This window comes from Megalobrama amblycephala, linkage group LG14 (genome assembly GCF_018812025.1).
Source record: "Megalobrama amblycephala isolate DHTTF-2021 linkage group LG14, ASM1881202v1, whole genome shotgun sequence".
In the NCBI taxonomy this organism is placed as follows: Eukaryota; Metazoa; Chordata; class Actinopteri; order Cypriniformes; family Xenocyprididae; genus Megalobrama; species Megalobrama amblycephala.
This window is the reverse complement of record NC_063057.1, coordinates 51159609-51178687: the sequence shown is the minus strand read 5'-3', so window position 1 is coordinate 51178687 and position 19079 is coordinate 51159609. Positions and strand designations below refer to the sequence as shown.

The 19079-nt window shown below is 36.8% G+C and overlaps 1 protein-coding gene across 2 annotated transcripts in view; it reads left to right on the top strand.

Moving 5' to 3' along the window:
• Positions 1-19079, top strand: part of tafa5a (TAFA chemokine like family member 5a) — a 173061-nt gene that overhangs the window by 89782 nt on the left and 64200 nt on the right. For both annotated transcript variants that reach the window (XM_048155009.1, XM_048155010.1), the window contains exon 2: positions 14635-14784. In XM_048155009.1, the coding sequence (XP_048010966.1) occupies positions 14635-14784 (150 nt within the window). The remainder of the gene's footprint in view (positions 1-14634; positions 14785-19079) is intronic.

Here is a 19079-nt window from a genome sequence, read left to right as displayed (position 1 = left end):
AAAAATGGGACAGCACAGATGGGAAGAGTTTGCAGATATTGTTGAAGTGCTAAAGAACAATCAGACAGTATGAGATGACTTGTGTCTTCAGCTCAGTGTGTGGTTCATTGTTATTTCAGTCAGCATCGTTGATGAGGGCTGCTTTGAGAAACTGATTGCTGTAGGCAAAAGGAACTGGGGTCAGTTAAGGAAATATGGTGACTGTATAAAATATGACACACACTTTTTATTAATGGAAAAGTTCACCCTGAAATTAAAATTCATTTACACACCCTCATGTCATCTCAAACCTATTATTTTCTTTCTGCATGAAACACACACACAAAAAAAGAAGATTTTCTTTTGTACTGGATTTGAAATTATTTTAATCATAAGTATCCCTTCATGGACAGTTAATGCATGGCAGGATTAGCTTTGATAAGAGTTACATTTGTTAGTATCTGCCAAATGTATAAATGTTCATGTAAATCTGAAACCTTTAGCTATTCTTTCTGGCAAAAACACTCAAGCTGCATCAAGTTGGATGGGAACCATTTTTTTTGGATGGCCGTTTTAAGTCATTCTGTAGATGTTCAATTGAATTAAGGTCTGGACTGTAACTCGACCACTCCAGGAAATGTACTTTGTTGGTTTTATAAGCCACTGTATTGAGGGTTTTGCGGTATATTTCAGGTCACTGTTGAAGATATATTGTCATTCAGTTGACTTCCAAGTCCCAGTGCTCTTGTGAATTCCAGCATATTTTCCTCCAGGATTTTTCTGTTCTTAGATCTATCCGTTTGTTGCTATGTTAGATTTGTGCCAAATACAGAGCTTACAAATAAAACCTTTTATTTTACCTTTATTTTTACCTTTATGGAGCTTTCCTCCATATAAGTCAGATAAATGTAGCCCGTGTGTGTGTGTGTGAGCATTTTTGTGACATATCAGGACACAAATTTGTATAATGACATGGGTATGACATAGTATTACAAGGAGAGGGTGACTTATGAGGACATTACCCCATGTCCCCATTTTTCAAAAGGCTTATAAATCATACAGAATGAGTTTTTGTGAGAAAGTAAAAATGTGCACAGTTTTCTGTGATGGGTAGGTTTAGGTGTAGGGTTGGTGTAGGGCAATAGAAAATACGGTTTGTACAGTATAAAAACCATTATGCCTATGGAATGACCCCACAATTCACAAAAACAAACCTGTGTGTTTGTGTGTGTGTGTGTTTTCCTCCTTCTCCAAGCACTGTTTCTCCCACATACGTGTATGTTTAAGTGAAGGATTTTAACTACTGTAGCATAGTAATTAAAAGACTTGGACAACCACTACAAAACCCAGAAGGACTAATCCATGGAATATCACTGTTTTGTGCCTTTGGGCAAGACACTTAACCTCAGGCTACTTATGGGGGACTGCACCTGTAATTATTGAATTACAAGTCACTTATTAACATGAGGATTAATTATAAATCAGTATGTGGCCCTATAATAAATTAGGAGATCCCAGCATTTTTTTCATCCTTTTTTCTTTTCACAAATTTTGTCACTTTGAGTATATTTGTGATTTTTTTTCTCATGATGGTACTGGATTGCAGTTTGCACTATATGACAAACAAATATTTAATTTCTGTCAGATTCCATGAGTATTGATTTCATAAGTTGTTATGAAAGTTGCTATGACAGTTCAGATTTTTCTGATGTGTGCAATTGGACAAAACATTTGAGATAACGCTGCCCCCTACTGCTGATCTCAGGTACGTTTCCCGTACAACGACGTAACTCGCTGCAACCAAGCTGCGTCCCAATTAAGGGGCTGCATCCTCCGGAGGTCGCATTTGAAGACTGCATACGTCATCGAGTCGGTCTCATTTAAGAAACGTTTCCTTAAAGGTGCTCTAAGTGATCTCATGCGTTTTTAGGCCAAAACATTTTTTGTCACATACAGCAAACATCTCCTCACTATTCGCTAGCTGCCTGTCCCCTGAACACACTGTAAAAAAAGGCGGTCTCTGTAGTCGCCACAAGCTCTGAAAACGGCAATAAAAACAAACTGGTGCAGCCTGGACCACGAATCATAATAAACATGCTCCAGCCAATAACCGACAAGAATGATTTTAAATGTGCGTTCATGGCTGTTTCAGGAAGCACGGAGGGGAGGGGGAGGAGGAGGAGGAGGGAGGGTCTAGCTAGCCTCTGTTTTGTTTGACAACACTTCGAACGTCAACAGGAAGTTACTCCACACAGGATCACTTAGAGCACCTTTAATAAAAGTGACTGTTATTCCACATGAGGTCTAAAATACTGTAATTTCTTTATTACTTTGCAATCTAATTGTTACTTTTCTTAAACGAGACCGACTCAATGCCATATGAAGTCTTCAAATGCAACCTCCGGAGGACACATCCCCTGAATTGGGACACAGTGATGCATCACTGAAGAAATCAACTGTGAAAAATCAAAATGTAAAATCAAATCAAAGAGAAATCAAAATGCGAGTTAACTCAACTTGAAGATAACCTTAGTTTCAACTCAAAAATAGTCAAGACAACTCATTACTTTAAGTTAAATTTTAAACTTAAAGTAATGCATTGTCTTGACTATTTGTGAAACAAAGGTTATCTTCAAGTTTAGTTAACCTATGTTTAGTTGAGTTAACTCACATTTTTAAGGCAGCAGATGAACTTTCATTTCTAAGTTTAACCAGCTGAAAATGTTTTACAGTCTCGACTGTTCCCGAAACCATATTGTCACAAACAGTTCAACCAACACATTGTTTAATGATGTAAGGCAGGTGGTCAAAATACTAGATTTTTTGCTATAACTTATGAACAAGACATCTCAGGACTAATTCTAATTTTTCTCAGCTTGCTTTATTTCCAGACTCAATCATAGGCTCGTTCTTACGTACTGAGTTCACACTTGCATATTTGGCGTGCTGTCCAAGGAGAGGGCTCCATACTCCCCTGTATCTCTGGTTAGGATAGTAACCAGATGAGTGTGAGGAGACGGAGTGGCAGAGGGATGCAGAAAAACTGTCGAGGAACATGGGTCGGCTATGTATATATGTGTGTGTGTGTATATATATATATATATATATATATATATATAAGCAATATCACACGAGTAGCCGTGCGATATGGCTGTATATCAGCACGGCTGTGATTCGTCCGTAGGCACGAGGCCGCAGGCCTTTTCAGCCAATGAAAATGAACTGCCAGATTCTGTAGTCTTAAAACCTAAAAAAAGCATCATTGACCCTTTCATTGTCTTTTGTCTTGCTATATACTATACAGCATTTTAGCACAGTGTTTCTCACCTAAACCCCTCCAAAATTCTCACACACTCCTTAGTCAAACAGACCAGTCACATTAGGATCACGAGGGATTTGAACGATGAGAATGAAGAAGTAGTGAGAGGGAAGTCTAGAGAGGACCTAGAGGAAGTGGCGGATGAGAGGATGTATGGTGTCTTTATCCTGCATCAGACCCCGCCAGCTGAGATTAAAGACAGACCATCTCAAGGCGGCATTCACGCTCTGAAGGCGAAATGTCCTCCTCACTGCATGCTGATGAAGCACAATGAATGGCCTCATGGACCCCGAACCTGCTCACAGATTATAGCCCCTCTGATCCCACACAAACTCATGCAAACCCCCCACAAGTCCCTGAGGGTTGAGACCGGGTCGTGTAATGGTTCTTTGAGCATAAAAGCACCACAAAGAGCACCATAAAAACATTCTATACGATTTGATCAATTTATGTCAGTTTATTATTTATTTAAGGTCAATATTCTTCAGTAAAAAAAAATCCTTCACATATAAACAAGATAAGTATTGAATTAAATCATTATTCAATATCATTTATAAATCTTTTTTTGTGATTAAAGAAGTGAATACCTAAAGTTAGATCATTTTCAATTCAATAACAGGAATTGTTAAACAGGGAAGATGATCATATAAGAAAATGCGTCACAAGGACAGGGATTATGATTTGATTGAAGTTGGTCTGCAATACATCTAAATTAAAAGGCGAATGATACACTTGCTCACAAAGCACACAACTCATCCAGTATCATAACTGTGAGTTGTAACAAGTTTGCAGTGCAGTAAAAGCACACCAAATTGATGAGCCTTGTTAATGAAACACAATAAGACCAAATTTCTGAGTAAATGGTTCATAAAATCATTTGTATTTGAATTTTTCCATTGAACTAAATTCTAAGGAAGTGCTATGCTGCTGCTAATGAATGATCTAAGGATTCTCAATAGCAACCTGTGCATTTTACTTTAAAGGTGCCCTAGAACCAGTTTTTACAAGATGTAATATAAGTCTAAGGTGTCCCCTGAATGTGTCTGTGAAGTTTCAGCTCAAAATACCCCATAGATTTTTTTAATTATTTTTTTTAAGTGCCTATTTTGAAGCATCATTGAATATGCTCCGATTAAGCGTGTGCGGCCCCTTTAAATCCTCGCGCTCTCTGCCCCCCAAGCTCTCGACTATAATACAGTGCATTTACAAAGTTCACACAGCTAATATAACGTTCAAATGGATCTTTACCAAATGTTCGTCATGCATACTGCATGCATGCATTGGATCATGTGAGTATTGATTTATTTGGATGTTTACATTTGATTCTGAATGAGTTTGAGGCTATGCTCCGTGGCTAACGGCTAATGCTACACTGTTGGAGAGATTTATAAAGAATGAAGTTGTGTTTATGAATTATACAGACTGCAAGTGTTTAAAAATGAAAATAGCGATGGCTCTTGTCTCCGTGAATACAGTAATAAACAAAGGTAACTTTAACCACATTTAACAGTACATTAGCAACATGCTAACAAAACATTTAGAAAGACAATTTACAAATATCACTAAAAATATCATGATATCATGGATCATGTCAGTTATTATTGCTGCCATTTTTTGCTATTGTCCTTGCTTTCTTACCTAGTCTGATGATTCAGCTGTGCACATCCAGACGTCCTGCCCTTGTGTAATGCCTTGAACATGGGCTGGCATATGCATATGCATATGTGGTGTTATGTTGAGATTCGCCTGTTCCTCTGAGGTCTTTTAAACAAATAAGATTTACATAAGAAGGAGGAAAACAATGGTGTTTTGAGACTCACTGTATGTCAAATCCATGTACTGAACTCTTGTTATTCAACTATGCCAAGGTAAATTTAATTTTTCATTTGATGGCACCTTTAAGAGAGCAACCATACGTCTGTTGTTTTATTTGCTTTGCTTTTTCAAATATTATTTAATATATATTATATAATTGTATAATCATTAGATTTAAATAATTTCATTTAAAATTTAATCATTTATTCATGAATACTTATTTCCTTTCTATTGTTGTTTAATCTTATGATCTTAATCTTAATCTTATTATTAACTAAGATTATTCAATAAACTTGATACAAGAAACAAGACTTGCTCTTGATGGGTTTTACAAGTTTTGGACACAAGACAAACCAGATATCTTTTGACAGGATCCGGCGTCCAGGGTTGGATCTAATAGCCTATAGGATTTTTTAGTTCTATATGTTTGTTTGTTTTATTTATTATTTATTTATTGTCATAATATTGGTATTAGTAATCATCTCCTAGGTTTCAGACATAGTACAGACATAGGCATGAGTAATAATGAATCACTGATCAATAATGCAGACAATACTTATTTCACATACCAAACACACTGTTTTTGAGTGGCATTTGTTATTGATATTCTGCCTGCTTTCTGCAGCAGATGCGACATTTCCTACAGCATGAGCCCCAACAGTGAAACTGAAGCCGACAAACGGATTGGCAGCAGTCGGATGTTGCTGAAATGAGGCGATGTGCTGTGTTGGGACGCTGTGCTGGGGTTCACCACTGATTACGCTTGTTAAGGGCATCGTTTAAAACTACCCTGCTGGCTAGAAGTAAGACAAGACCATCCAAGAGTCACACGTAGAGTTTGTGAAGGCTATTTGGAATCACAGCTTGCTTAATTGAGTGGCTTTACATTGATTTTAGTTCACATGAAGGTTCCAAACGATCGCAGTCACTAAAACACAGGGGAAATTGGAACTCAAGCACCAGTGTTAACTTTATTTTGATGCTCCATTTAGACATTCTACTAACTAAGTAACTTCACAACTTGTCAGCTAACTCTCATTTGAGTATTAGTAGATTGTCTGCCTAATATCTGCTAACACTTTATTTTCATGCTCCACCAACAGACTTCCTACTGACTATAAGTAACTTTGCAAGTCTACTAAGAGTCTACTACAGTCTACTAATACTCTAATGAGAGTTAGTTGACATGTTGACAAGTTACTAGTTAGTAAAATGTCTAAAATAGACCATCAAAATAAAGTGCAACACTACATTCTAAAATTGATGGCATAATCAAAGTAAGTGATATTACAGGTGATGTCATAATCAAATCAGTATGTGTTGTTGGAGGTGATATTATAATTAGGTTGGAAATGAATGTGTAACTAAGCAGTTGGAGATGATTTCGTAATCAACAGGTGTTGTAATCAATTAATATTGTTGTTTAAGATGTTGTCATTTTAGTGATGTACTTATGCTATGACTAAAGACTCTATAATAAGCTTTGATTTCAAGAGACACAATGGGAAATCATGAGAAGAACAGATCAGAAACCTGTATATATACTCAATACTAGCTTTTCCTTGTGGACAACAGTTTCTGTTTAATACCAAGGTTATAAGAGGCCATCAACAACATTTACTTGGAAGAAAAAACATTTGTTTACCAGTGCAGATCGAAACTATAAACTGAAAGGAAGTGTGTAGTAGAAATAGAAATGAATTCTTTTCTGGTTATTCTGTTGTGTTGACTCGGCAGATGAGTTGGGAAGGTCATATAGCTGACCTCTGAACCAATGAATCTTGAAAAAAAAAATCCATATTGAACAGAAGTCTCTAGAAACATCAGCTGTAAAGGGCTGTGCTGAGATCTGTGATTTGTAAAGCTAAGGCAAGCAACACTATTGCTCACATTTAGAGTGCCATTTGATGAAGAAAAAAAACATTAACATTAAAAATTAATATTTTTGATTAACATTAAAAATTCAGAACATAAAATATGATGTTGATTGTAACTAATGTGTATTTGGATGCAACACACCAAGTTTGAATCCCCTTTGAATCCCTTGTTTTGGTGTGCTTCCTCATTACACATCTCATAACAATTAGGCTACAGGTTATTTATTTGGCAGTGAGCTTTTATTCACTCCTATTCAGGACATTATAGCATTCCCACTACAAATGCAGTGTTTTCAAATGCCCTTTTTTTCTCTACCTTACACCGAAAATGTAAAATTCTAGTTTAATTTTTGTATTTTTTAGAAGAAAAGTACTGACACTTCTGGCCCGGTTCTTCCTAGCTAAAGAAAGAAGGGCTGGCAGATATCCTGGTTGGACAGTTGGTACACTCTAAAAAATGCTGGGTTAAAAACAACCCAAGTTGGGTTGAAAATGGACAAACCCAGCAATTGGGTTGTTTTAACCCAGCGGTAGGGTTAAATGTTTGCCCAACCTGCTGGGTAGTTTTATTTAACTCAACTATTGTTTAAAAATTACTGTATTGCTTAATTAAAATTAACCCAAAGTATGTTGGAAATGAACATTTATTAATGTTCAGTGAATAATTATTAAACAATAAACATTTATTAAATTGCTTATTAATAAATTTGTATTAATAAACTATTAAACTATTACATTTATATTAATAAAATATTAAAGCTTATTAATAAACATTTGCCTTTTGTCTATTATTGTTGCCTCTAATTGCATCTGGTTTTTAATTTCCCAACTATTTTGGGTTCATTTTAAGCTAGCCATATAGCAATTTTTAAACAATAGTTGGTTTAAATAAAACTACCCAGCAGGTTGGGCAAACATTTAACCCAACCGCTGGGTTAAAACAACCCAATCGCTAATTTTCAACCCAACTTGGGTTGTTTTTAACCCAGCATTTTTTAGAGTGTATTATATATATATATTTCTGTTTTTTATTTTATACCATAAAAAAACAAAAAAGTGTTGATTGATCATGATACGGACCAAATGCATGTTTAGTGTAGCTTTTTAATATTTAATCATATTTAATATTTAATAGTTAGTCTGGGACTAACAACCTTATTTTCAGTGAATCTCTGCTGTGTGAATGGAACTGTACTGGACAACTAGTTTTTTGTCACAAAATACAGTGTGAGAGAGCCACTCTGAATTGCACATTTGGATGTCTAGCATGTCTTCCGGGTTTTCATGTGTGATTCTGGTAACTTACAGAAACAGATATGAAGATGTGTATGGTATGAAGGTTTTAGATCCAGTCACTGTCTTCCACCAGAGCTGCTCCTGTCAGTTTTGCGGTCTGAGCGTCACTTAAATTCTCTACTCTTCACTCAGATACAAAAGCTTCTGTCCGATTTGATGGACTTGGTCATATTTAGTTTAGTCATTGTCACAATGGTTACAAGTGAATATAATACTGGCTTGACTTCAGTTGCAAGTTCTATTTGGCTTGTGCAAAACAGACATTTGGGTGGGCCCAGTCCTCCCCTGCTGATACCTAGATTTGGCCCAGTAGAAATTTAAAGACATGCCTACCAGCCGGGAGATTTTAAAATGTCAAATTCATCCATTTCTCTCTGCTCCCTTTTTTAGTAAATGGATGAATAACATTTTTTTTCCCCTAAGTGACTCAGCAGTTATAGAGGCATCCTCGTAATTGACTTCCAGCAATTCAACATTTCACTTTTTTTTTTAAACACTAAAGCACTCAAGTTATAAATAGAGCTCAGATTTAGCAAATGTCTGCCATTAACATGAGCTTTTAGATGTTTTAGTATCACAAGGACTGAAGGAACTACATAAATGCATTGACACTGACACCTGTACCGTCACTAACTACGAGAGCCTTCAGGCTTTGCAAAAACACCAAATTAATTACAGTTTCTCTTCAGCTGTTGAACATTTATCTAATGATAATGCACAAGAAATTGATTCTAATAAGCCTAGGGAAAAAGATGAAGCTTAAAGAAAAGTGAGAGAAATGCTATGTTTGACTAACTATAGTATGTATGACTTTTTTTTTTTTTTTTTTTTTTTTGATTGAATTGAATTGATTGATTGCTAACATGCAATGTCAAAACTGAAGTCACAATGCCAGTGAAACCGAAGTCTGTATGCACCAAACTGTGAATAATTTTTCATTGCTTTCACACAAAATGCATTTACAGTTTTTCTCAATCAATTTGACACATTTCTTAAAGCTCAGATCAGTGCTCAGAGAACAATTAACACGGTGATCTGAACACTTTGTAACTGTCTAAACAGATTGTAAGTTTTCTTTCATTTCTTGCAAATTTTATATATCAGGGGAAAACATTTGCAGCACTTTTTATTGATTTTTTTTTTCTATATTCTTTGATGAAATTCTCTGGTCAGATGTAAATTAGAGGCTTTATGAATATATTTCACTGATTGCAGTACTGTACAACAGTAAACATTCAATGCATGTTTGTGTTTGTAATATTTTATGGGTAGGGAGAAAAAAACTTTTTATACAAAACTCCTCACTGAAGAGCTTTGCGATTAAACGTATTTTCATTAGTGTATTTGTGGGTCTGTAGCTGAATGTTATAAAATCAATAGTTTTAATGATAGCATTTACTTTTAATAAATGCCTTACCAGGGACAAAATACTCTAATGACATTCAAGAACATTTGCTTCATTATGCAGTAAAGTTGAACTGTTTGGTTAATGTAAGATTGTGTTTAGTTGGCTGTGTTACAGAAATTGTTGTGAGAGCAGTAAGAAGAGTTTGGACAAATGTGTCAAGTCAATTGAGAAAAATCTTAATGACCACAACTCTTTTGTCATTCATAGTCCACTATTTGCAGCCCATTTTTCAAATGTCAAAATAGAAAAGTTGCAAATGTTGAGCATTTCTACATTAATTATACTGAAATATATAAACAATCTTTGCAGAACATTCACAGTAAAATTAAATAATATTAAAGTGGTCATGAAATCAAAATTGATTCTTTTTACTTTGTTAGTTCACATAACTAGTCTTGTGGTGAACAATTAATCCATGCAAGTTAATACATAGTGAAAAAAAAGTGTTTGTGGTGGTAATCTTCCGCTCTGGAACGGCGTTCCTTCTCAGTTTGACGGCTTAGGTTGAACACTCCCCTCCAACTGTTAGGGTGTACTCACACTAGGCACGTTTGCCTTGAACTGAGCTGAGCGCAATTGCGTCATAATGATGACAGTAGTGCACACAAGAGTAGTAGCTGTTCCGTGCTCTGGCACGAGTAGTGCTCACACTGCATGCGAACCGTGCTCGAGCCCTACCGAACTGCGCTCTGGCCCACCTCTTCCAAGTGGGCCAGGGCCAGGCTAAATGAACCGTGCCCGGCCACCGAACGGAGCGATCACACCTGTCGAAACGAACCGGGCTTTGGGGGTCAAACTCGCCATAGGAACGGTTCAGAGTGCCTAGTGTGAGTACACCCTCAGTCTGCTATAAGCGAGGGATGGAAAGGAGGTGCACTAAAATAAAACCCTGCCCTCAACAACACTGAGGTAAAGTTGGTTGCAATAAGTCAATAAAGTGAAAAGGTGTTATTCACATTTTTTAATGACATACTGATGATATGCTAAAAAAAAGAAAGAAAAAAAAACATTTAAACTTCAAAGACAAAAGTTCATCATTATGTAATGCTCTCTGTTTTTAGAGTGTTTAGGTCAGTGTGTTATGGGTGACTGTATGCTAAGTGAGAATCGTTGCCAGTGTTATTGTTGAACAAGCTTTTTTTGAGGCAAATCGTTTAATGTCTTGTTTTGGCGGTTTGAGCGAGTTTTGGAGGTAATATTTACTGTTTGGTCAAGATTCATGTTGGAAATGCAGAATGCATTAAGAGTTTTGAAAAATTAGCTTCTGGCCAGTGTCGTCACTAGGTTTTCTGGGCTCCTTGTTCAGTTTTTAGCATTGGGGGGATTGCTATGGGCCCCCTGTACTCAGTCCCACCTTTCCCACGCTACTGACGCTCCTGTATTGGCCGATGCTTGTTAGCAAATGAAAAAACGGCAAGCCTTGATAGGAAATGGTCCCCAAAAAGATAGTAAAACCTGAAATCACCTACATTGTGGGACCAGCCAGCAGTCCCCATGGGGGAAATGGATTAATGAAAATGTAAAAATGCCAAAAGTTTTCTGTAATGGGTAGGTTTAGGGCAGGAGTGTCAAACTCAGTTCCTGGAGGGCCGCAGTCCTGCAGAGTTTAGTTCCAACTCTGCTCCAAACACACATACCTGTAGTTTTCAAATAGGCCTGAAGGACTCGATTAGCTAAATCAAGTGCATTTAATTATGGTTGAAGCTAAACTCTGCAGGGCTCTGGCCATCCAGGAACTAAGTTTGACACCCCTGGTTTAGGGGTAGGGTTAGTGTTTAGGGGATAGAATATACAGTTTCTACAGTATAAAAACCATAATGTCTAAGGAGAATCCCTACAAGGATAGTGAACCAGACTTGTGTGTGTAGATCAGCACCATCTATTGTATTCATCTATTGTAATTTGGTCTCCACACAAATATTCATGCTGATCTCAGAGTCATAGTTCAAGGAAACTCTTTATACGCTATATTTCCCAGAGATTTACTGAATAGTATTTTTTTTTTTTTTTTTTACCAAAAACAGTCATAATTTAGTTTTTCATTTCTACCTTCTCTCTGCTTCTGAGGAGTCTTGAAGGGACATCAGGCTCATTCCTTCAGAAGGACATGCAGAGCAATGAGTGCTGCAGAGTGAGGAGCTTCAAAATGTTTGACAGACTTGACCACATCTTATTCTTATTATTATTGCTTCTAGGGCCTCATTCATAAAAATGCTACTGACACCCCTGTATTGGACGATGCTTGTTAGCAGATGAAAAAAAAACTGAAAACCCTGTTAGGAGGAACTCAAGTGCGTACGCACAAATTTGATACACGCTAAAATCCATGGCAACGTTCATAATTATAAAAAACAGTCTTTTCATTGTGCCAGAGAGTCAGAGTACTGCAAGCAATTCTTGCCACTCCTGATTTTTAAGTAAAGGATTTGGACATTGACTGGTGCTCTTTTATATGTTAATGACATTAATTAGTGGGCAATTACAAGACGGAGATCTGAAACCATTCAGCTGCTCACAATTTCAAGATCATTTGCATTTTTTGTGCATACGTTCGTTCTCTGGATCACACGTATTTGAGAAATGACCGAATGTAGGATGGTTTCTATGCAACATTTTATAAATGAGACCCCTGGTCCTTAGAAATAATAGTATCTATCCTGTAATTGGGCGAGCCATGGTTCTGAACACCTAATAAGTATCTTAGATCTGTGAAGGTGTGTAGCATTGGCATTAATCAGGAAGAATACCTTCTAAACCTGACAAGCGCACCAGTAAAAGGTCCTTCACATTAATAATTGCATCTATCCACAGTTATTGCTTGGTTGATCCTTGCATATGATAACTAAAGACAATGGATATCTAAGAAGTATCATAACTACATTTCAATGATAGGAGTTGCAGCGAATGAAAGCTGCAGTAGGTTTCCATTGTAAGCTCTTTCACAAAAAATCGATAAAAATCTGAGCCCTTTAAAGATACATATTAGAGCGGCTCTAAAAATATGATAATGTTCAAGTAATATATTAATTCAGTGGAGCACAGGATAACAGTCTAAACTAGGACAAAAAGCAGAAGAGTGTTATTCAATGCAAGAATGCTGATAAAGGAACTGCTGACAAAAAGGAGATTTTCAAAAGGGCTTCATCTCATCTCTTAGTGTCTTACTATGCTTATAGCAATGTAAGAAGAAGGTTTTTTGCAGTTCCTGTTGGGGATTTTCAGATCTAGCAGACAAATGCAATCTCTGCAGAAATGAGTGTTAAAGAGAAAGATGGATTTCCCGCTGCTACGCACATATGACATATCATTATCCCACATCATCCAGAAGCATGGAGGAGGGGAGGAATATAAATGAAAAGAGACTTGATGCAAAGTGAAATAAAGAAATGGCTTTTATCATATAAGGAGAGAAAGGATATCTAGAAAGGAGAGAACATTTAAATATTTTATTATTATTATTATTATTATTATTATTATTATTTATTTTTCATCATAGGTCACGTTTATTCTAGAGATTTTTGTTATAAAGTGTTTCGATTTCTTTTTTTAATGGTTTGAGGGAAATGGAAATCAGGGGAAGGAAGGAAATGTACCCAATTGCAAATTTGTGTTTCACACAGCTCACTTGCTCACAGAAGGGTCTGCAATTAACCGAGGAAATAAATAAATAACATTGATGTTTGTTCAAAGTTCAAGTTTCAGACTTCTAATTGGCTCTGTTTATTTTAATTTTAAAGCAATCTGAAAGGAAAAACATGGGGGAAATTATTTTTAAAGAAGTTGTGAAACCCACCTATCAGAATGTATGGGCTTTATGAACAGAGCAGCAGCCAAATTGTGAAATATCAGGACGTTGTTTTTCTCATCACCTGCAGAGCTTAACAAGTCTCATCTAGACAGCAAACACATTAACAAATGGATTTTTTCATAATCCAACTTACACACTTTGCAATCTTAAGGCTAAAGGTTATATAAATTCCATGAAAACACAAACATCTTGTTAAGCTTGATGTTGTTTAACCTTTGCCCACACACACACATTTGGTGCGTTAGTACGGCTGTGTATCTTAAGATTCTCCATTAGCCTGAATGTGACCTGTGCGTTAAGTTAATTAACCCTGCTGTACCTCAGCACGCTGACTCTGGGTCAGTTTAAATCACAGTTCTGACTCACTGCCAATCAGAATGCTCAGGTCTGGAGCAGGAAGCAGATTCCCTGTAGACCAGCTTCACATACAGGTTAATCTGAGGGCTGCATAGAGGGGCGAAGGTGACAAAGGGCCCTAACTGAAGCTTTTAAATTCCTTGAAGTTGTGTTGATTTCGATTATTTTACTTGAATTATAGGCAATAAATGTATAAATGTTTTTGATGAAGCGTTTACATTTTTAAAGTGTTCAGGCTTGGTTGAAATTGCTTAAATTAAGCAAAAATGTCAGAGATGCCATGCTATATCCTGATATAGCCAGCCAATCGCCAACTTCATGACACAAGTGCTGTACTTGTATTTTCATCTCCAGAGCACACTGACAGAGAAAAGGAAAGTCAATAAAAATGAACAATTTTTTCGTAGACAACAAGATTGTTGTCTCCTCTTTTTACTGAGAAAATGAGAACTGTCTTCTTTAGAGTTACTGAAGAAATCTCAACAATTTCTTGTTTTAACATTTTAATATGAAATCAAACATTTCTCATAAAATTCAAATTATTCAAGCTATGCTGTCCACATTACATTACTGTTACTGCATGTCTACTCATTTTTTTATTTAGGAATTTTAAGATCATTTTAAGATAAAAGTTGATACCTAAACAAAGCATAACTGCGAGCTCCATTCTAACTATAAAAAAGCAAACTGAATAAGCCAGAAACCTGACTTCTATGGTAATTTTTCACAGCGTTCCCCTCTGAACTCCTCTACTCTCTTTGGTTATGTCTTGCAGGTCAACTGGCTGCAGGCACCTGTGAGATTGTTACTCTAGACAGAGACAGCAGTCAGCCACGCAGGACGATTGCCAGACAGACGGCCCGCTGTGCATGTAAGAAAGGACAGATTGCTGGGACAACGAGAGCCAGGCCGGCCTGCGTGGACGGTAAGATCATATTTGGGGGACTATCAATCAAAACATTTAACTACCCTTAACAGTCTTTTTTTTATGAAACCTCTAATAGTTGGTGTGGAAATTGGTGTGTATAGTAGACTATAATTGCTGTCAGATATTCTCTTATTTAGTATAATCCAGGGGTCTTTTTAGGGCACGGACCCCTTAGGCGACAGAGACATGGAGTGAGGACTCCCGATATAAAATGTGTCAAACAGAGCTACATATTAAGCACTGATATTAGTAGAAACTAACCATATAATGATTAGAATAAGTTAGATCAGAACTATACACATTATTGTTGTTGCACAGGCATCACTATATCACTTTCATAAATTGACATTTAGCCTATGCATCAAATTAACACGTTGCAATAAAAATGCAACAAACGTTGCAATAAAAATCACAATTCATTAGCTGTTTGTAATTGTTGTAAATTATTTTAATGGATTTGCAGAGTCATACATTTTAATCTTAAGCCTCATTTACACTGTACTCGTGTGCGGCGCGTTACGGCTGCGACGCGGCTACCGGAGCTGATACGCGGCCACTCTAGTCAATGCTCGTGTTTACACCAGCCGCGCCGCGGTGCGTTTGAGAAGTGTCCCAGAAGCGGCTCGACGTGCCACTTCGCTAAAGATAGGCGCCTCGCCTATTTTTGACGGACACCGCGTCCAATACGCGCAGCTCAAATCCAAAAATAAAGTCAAAATAATCACCCTGAGTAAACTCTCGCTCATATTTCACATTACTAGGAGGCCAGAAACTGAAGACAAAAGATTCGAAGTTGAAAAACTTGAAATTTCTTTGTTTTTGTTGTCCATAACTGGAATTTTAAGTGTATTAACTTAATCTGTAGGGCTACAGCAAAATAAAATATGGCATAGCAATAAACACAATTAAACCAGGCAAAATATAATCATTTAGCCATTAAAAACATGAAAAAAAGCAACGAAAACAACGTTGGACAGGCAAATCTCGTGGTCTCGCGAATCCAGCCGCTTTGCTTCTGAAACGCTTCTGGTGTGAGTTGACACCGCTCAGGACGGAACAAAACCTTGCCGGAGCCGTAACGTGCCGCACACACGTGCAGTGTAAACGAGGCTGTACAATCAGATGGACAATTTTACATTTTTTAACTTTTTAATTTTTCTGTTAGATGGACAATTAAAAATCAGATCACTGAGTATCTGAAATTAGTGCAGTTTCTCTAGTAAAGTGCAGATGTAATGTGTAAGCACCACTCCACCATAATAAGAATAATGTACAGTGGGACATTTAAGATTATTTACAAGTCATTACCTTAACAAATAACTGGAATGGAATTTAAATATTGTATTGATACGAATATTTTTTTAGTAATAGTCTGCATTTAAATTGCGCACATCAATTTTGACATGCCATATTTTTGTCCTGTGCTAGTTTGAACTAGGCCTGTGCAATTTTGATAGTGAATCACGCATTTATATGTACATGTCACTTCTGAAACTTTGTAGTGTCTAACTGGCCATCTGTCCTCTTCAAGTTGCATGAAAAATAATACTTTTATTCAATGGACTATAGCTATATAGCACAGAAAGCGCCAAAGACCGCTCCCCCCTTAATATACTTTGATTGACACGCGGACGCGACTGCGCGCGAGATGCGGAAAGTGAAGTATACCCGGGGCTTTACAGTTACTAGTCACTCATTTCAGTTTGCCATCTCACAACGTTACCTTAAAATCAATAAAGTTCTCTACACTGCACAATGAATATCTTACTTACATCGTGTCTTTGTTTGTTAATGAGAGGATTCAGTGAGCAGAACTCAGCAAACTCCAGCATTTTAAAGCAGAACTAAGTAACTTTTTTTACCTTCATAAATAGTTTTCTAAGTCCTTACGATGGTTAATTGACTTGTAGTGGTGTGTTTGAGGCGTGCACTAACCCCCTCTGGCATGTCTTTGCCAAAAAACAGCACTTGCAAGTTGAGCTTCGCCGACCCGACACAATCTCGCCTCATGTTCACGATCACGCGAGAGTGACAAAATGCTTTACGGTTATTCAAAAACAATGTATATATTATGACTTTATAAGACAATTTCGAAAATTACCCACCTCCATCGAGATTTCTTGTACTGTATTTGCAAAACTACTGCGCTGGTGAGCGTTGTAGTCCAGAGCTGCGCTTGGAGTATTTACGACAGTGTGATTCACTGAAGGAACCTGTAGGGGGAGCTTCGCAAATCTTACCAAGTTCCGCTTCCGGTGAGTGCATTATGACTTAAACACTCCTGATTGGCCAATATTGCGTTCAAGACGTCAACAAACTTGTCTGTGATTGGCTACTATTTCTCACCGCTGCAAAAATATGCTGTAAATCGGACCATTTCACGTTCTCGAGAGTGCAAACTCAAAATGCAGATAATTGGAATTAGACTTTGGAATTTTTTTTTTACTCATGCTTTAATTTTTTTAACAAAAAAATGGTGATCAAACGTTAATTGACGGACCCCCTGCAGTACCGCTTCAGACCCCCTAGGGGTTGAAGACCCTTGGTATAATCATATACAATATAATATCAGATGATTGTTTAATAAATGTTTCTAATAACTTTCTTGTAAAAGACAAAAGTTTCTTTGCATAAATGCAAAGCCATCCCAATGCAGATGAAACAGCCTCAGATATTATAAAGGCATTGGATAAAACTGCCTTAGACATAAACAGATAGGATGAAACTGCATCAGACAAAACTTAAAGCTGCAGTCCATAAGTTTTGCCTTTTTGTCGCTATCTCTGTTTGAAACCTATTTGTGCATTTCTCAGCACGGATGAATCTAATGTTTTCTGTCAGTCACCACACTGATGCGGATACTGTACTTTCAAAATTATAAGTTTTATTATTGCATGCAGCTACTGTGAGAAAAGGCTATAAAAGATCTGCCATCCTCAAATGTGATTTAGCCTACTAGCTGGGACTTGTTCTTTAAGTAAACAGACGTGAGGTAATGACACAAAGACGAATGGCTGCATGCTCGAATTTCTTGCGGAAACACACGAGTACCACCCGAATTAGAAATCATTATTTCAAGCTTACCGTTGTGAATAGGGCTAAGATAAGGAGATATTTTTGAACACTGGCTTGTTACGTACTACTATCATTTTTAACCATAAAAAGTTGTGGAGTGCAGCTTTAAGAAATGTGTCATTCATTATCCATCCAGGGTGTTTCCGTGCCTGCAGCCTGAAATGCTGGGATAAGCTCCAGCATCCCTGTGACCCTACATAGGAAAAACGGTTTGGAAAATGAATGGATGGAGGAAGTTTCATTTAAAATTATGCTTTTACTGAGTTTACAAGAAAATATGGTACACTGCTATAATTACCCAAAGTGCCTAAAATGTGTCTTAAAAAAAAAAAAAAATTGTAATTAACTATAATTTAAAGAATACTGGCAAAGGCGGCACATGAAGCACTGTATATTATTATTACCAAAGGATAGATGTGTTTTGGAGGTGGGAGAGTGCTTTTTTGTGATATTATTATTTACGGTAATATAAGAAAAAGAAGAGGCATTCAAAAATTAAATTAATAAAGGAAAACATCATATGCTGTTGACACAAGAAGCACTGCACATGTAACTTTTACTGAACCAAGAAAAAATGCTACTTTATAATATCTGTGGATGTATGTCAGAAATTGAGGCTCATTTGTTTGCATTTTATATCGGTATTCTGCTGGAATGGAGAGCTACTGTAGCTGTGTATCGTTCATTTGGGAGATAATGCATCCTGTGAGAACAGTACTGTTATAGATGAAAGTGTTGCTTCTAGGTTCTTCCACAGACTGGGGAAGGCTGCTTAATTGTTAACTTACAGTAATCATTAACTTTTTAATGAATACACAATGTGCTTATGTATGTAGAACTGTATTAAGACTCAGAAAACTTACCTAAATGTATTATGCCATGGTATGCAAAATATAAATCATATTTTAAATACAGTTTTTTACAATCGCTAGGACACATTTCTCAATACTTAGTCACTCTTCACACAGTTCTCCTAACCAACTTTTAGCTTGGCACAGCAGTTAATTTCACATTCAAAATGCACTTAAACTGCCAAAACACTTCATACTTGTCTCAAATCAAGTCATTCTTGCATAACACTAGCAAAGTTTGTCAACCAAACATACTTTGTCACTTATAAAACAATGACCTAAAAACATGTAGCATTATACAGTGTCTGCTTTTGTAAAGTTTCTTTACAAAACAAGAATGACACTCTCTACTGTTTATATATCACT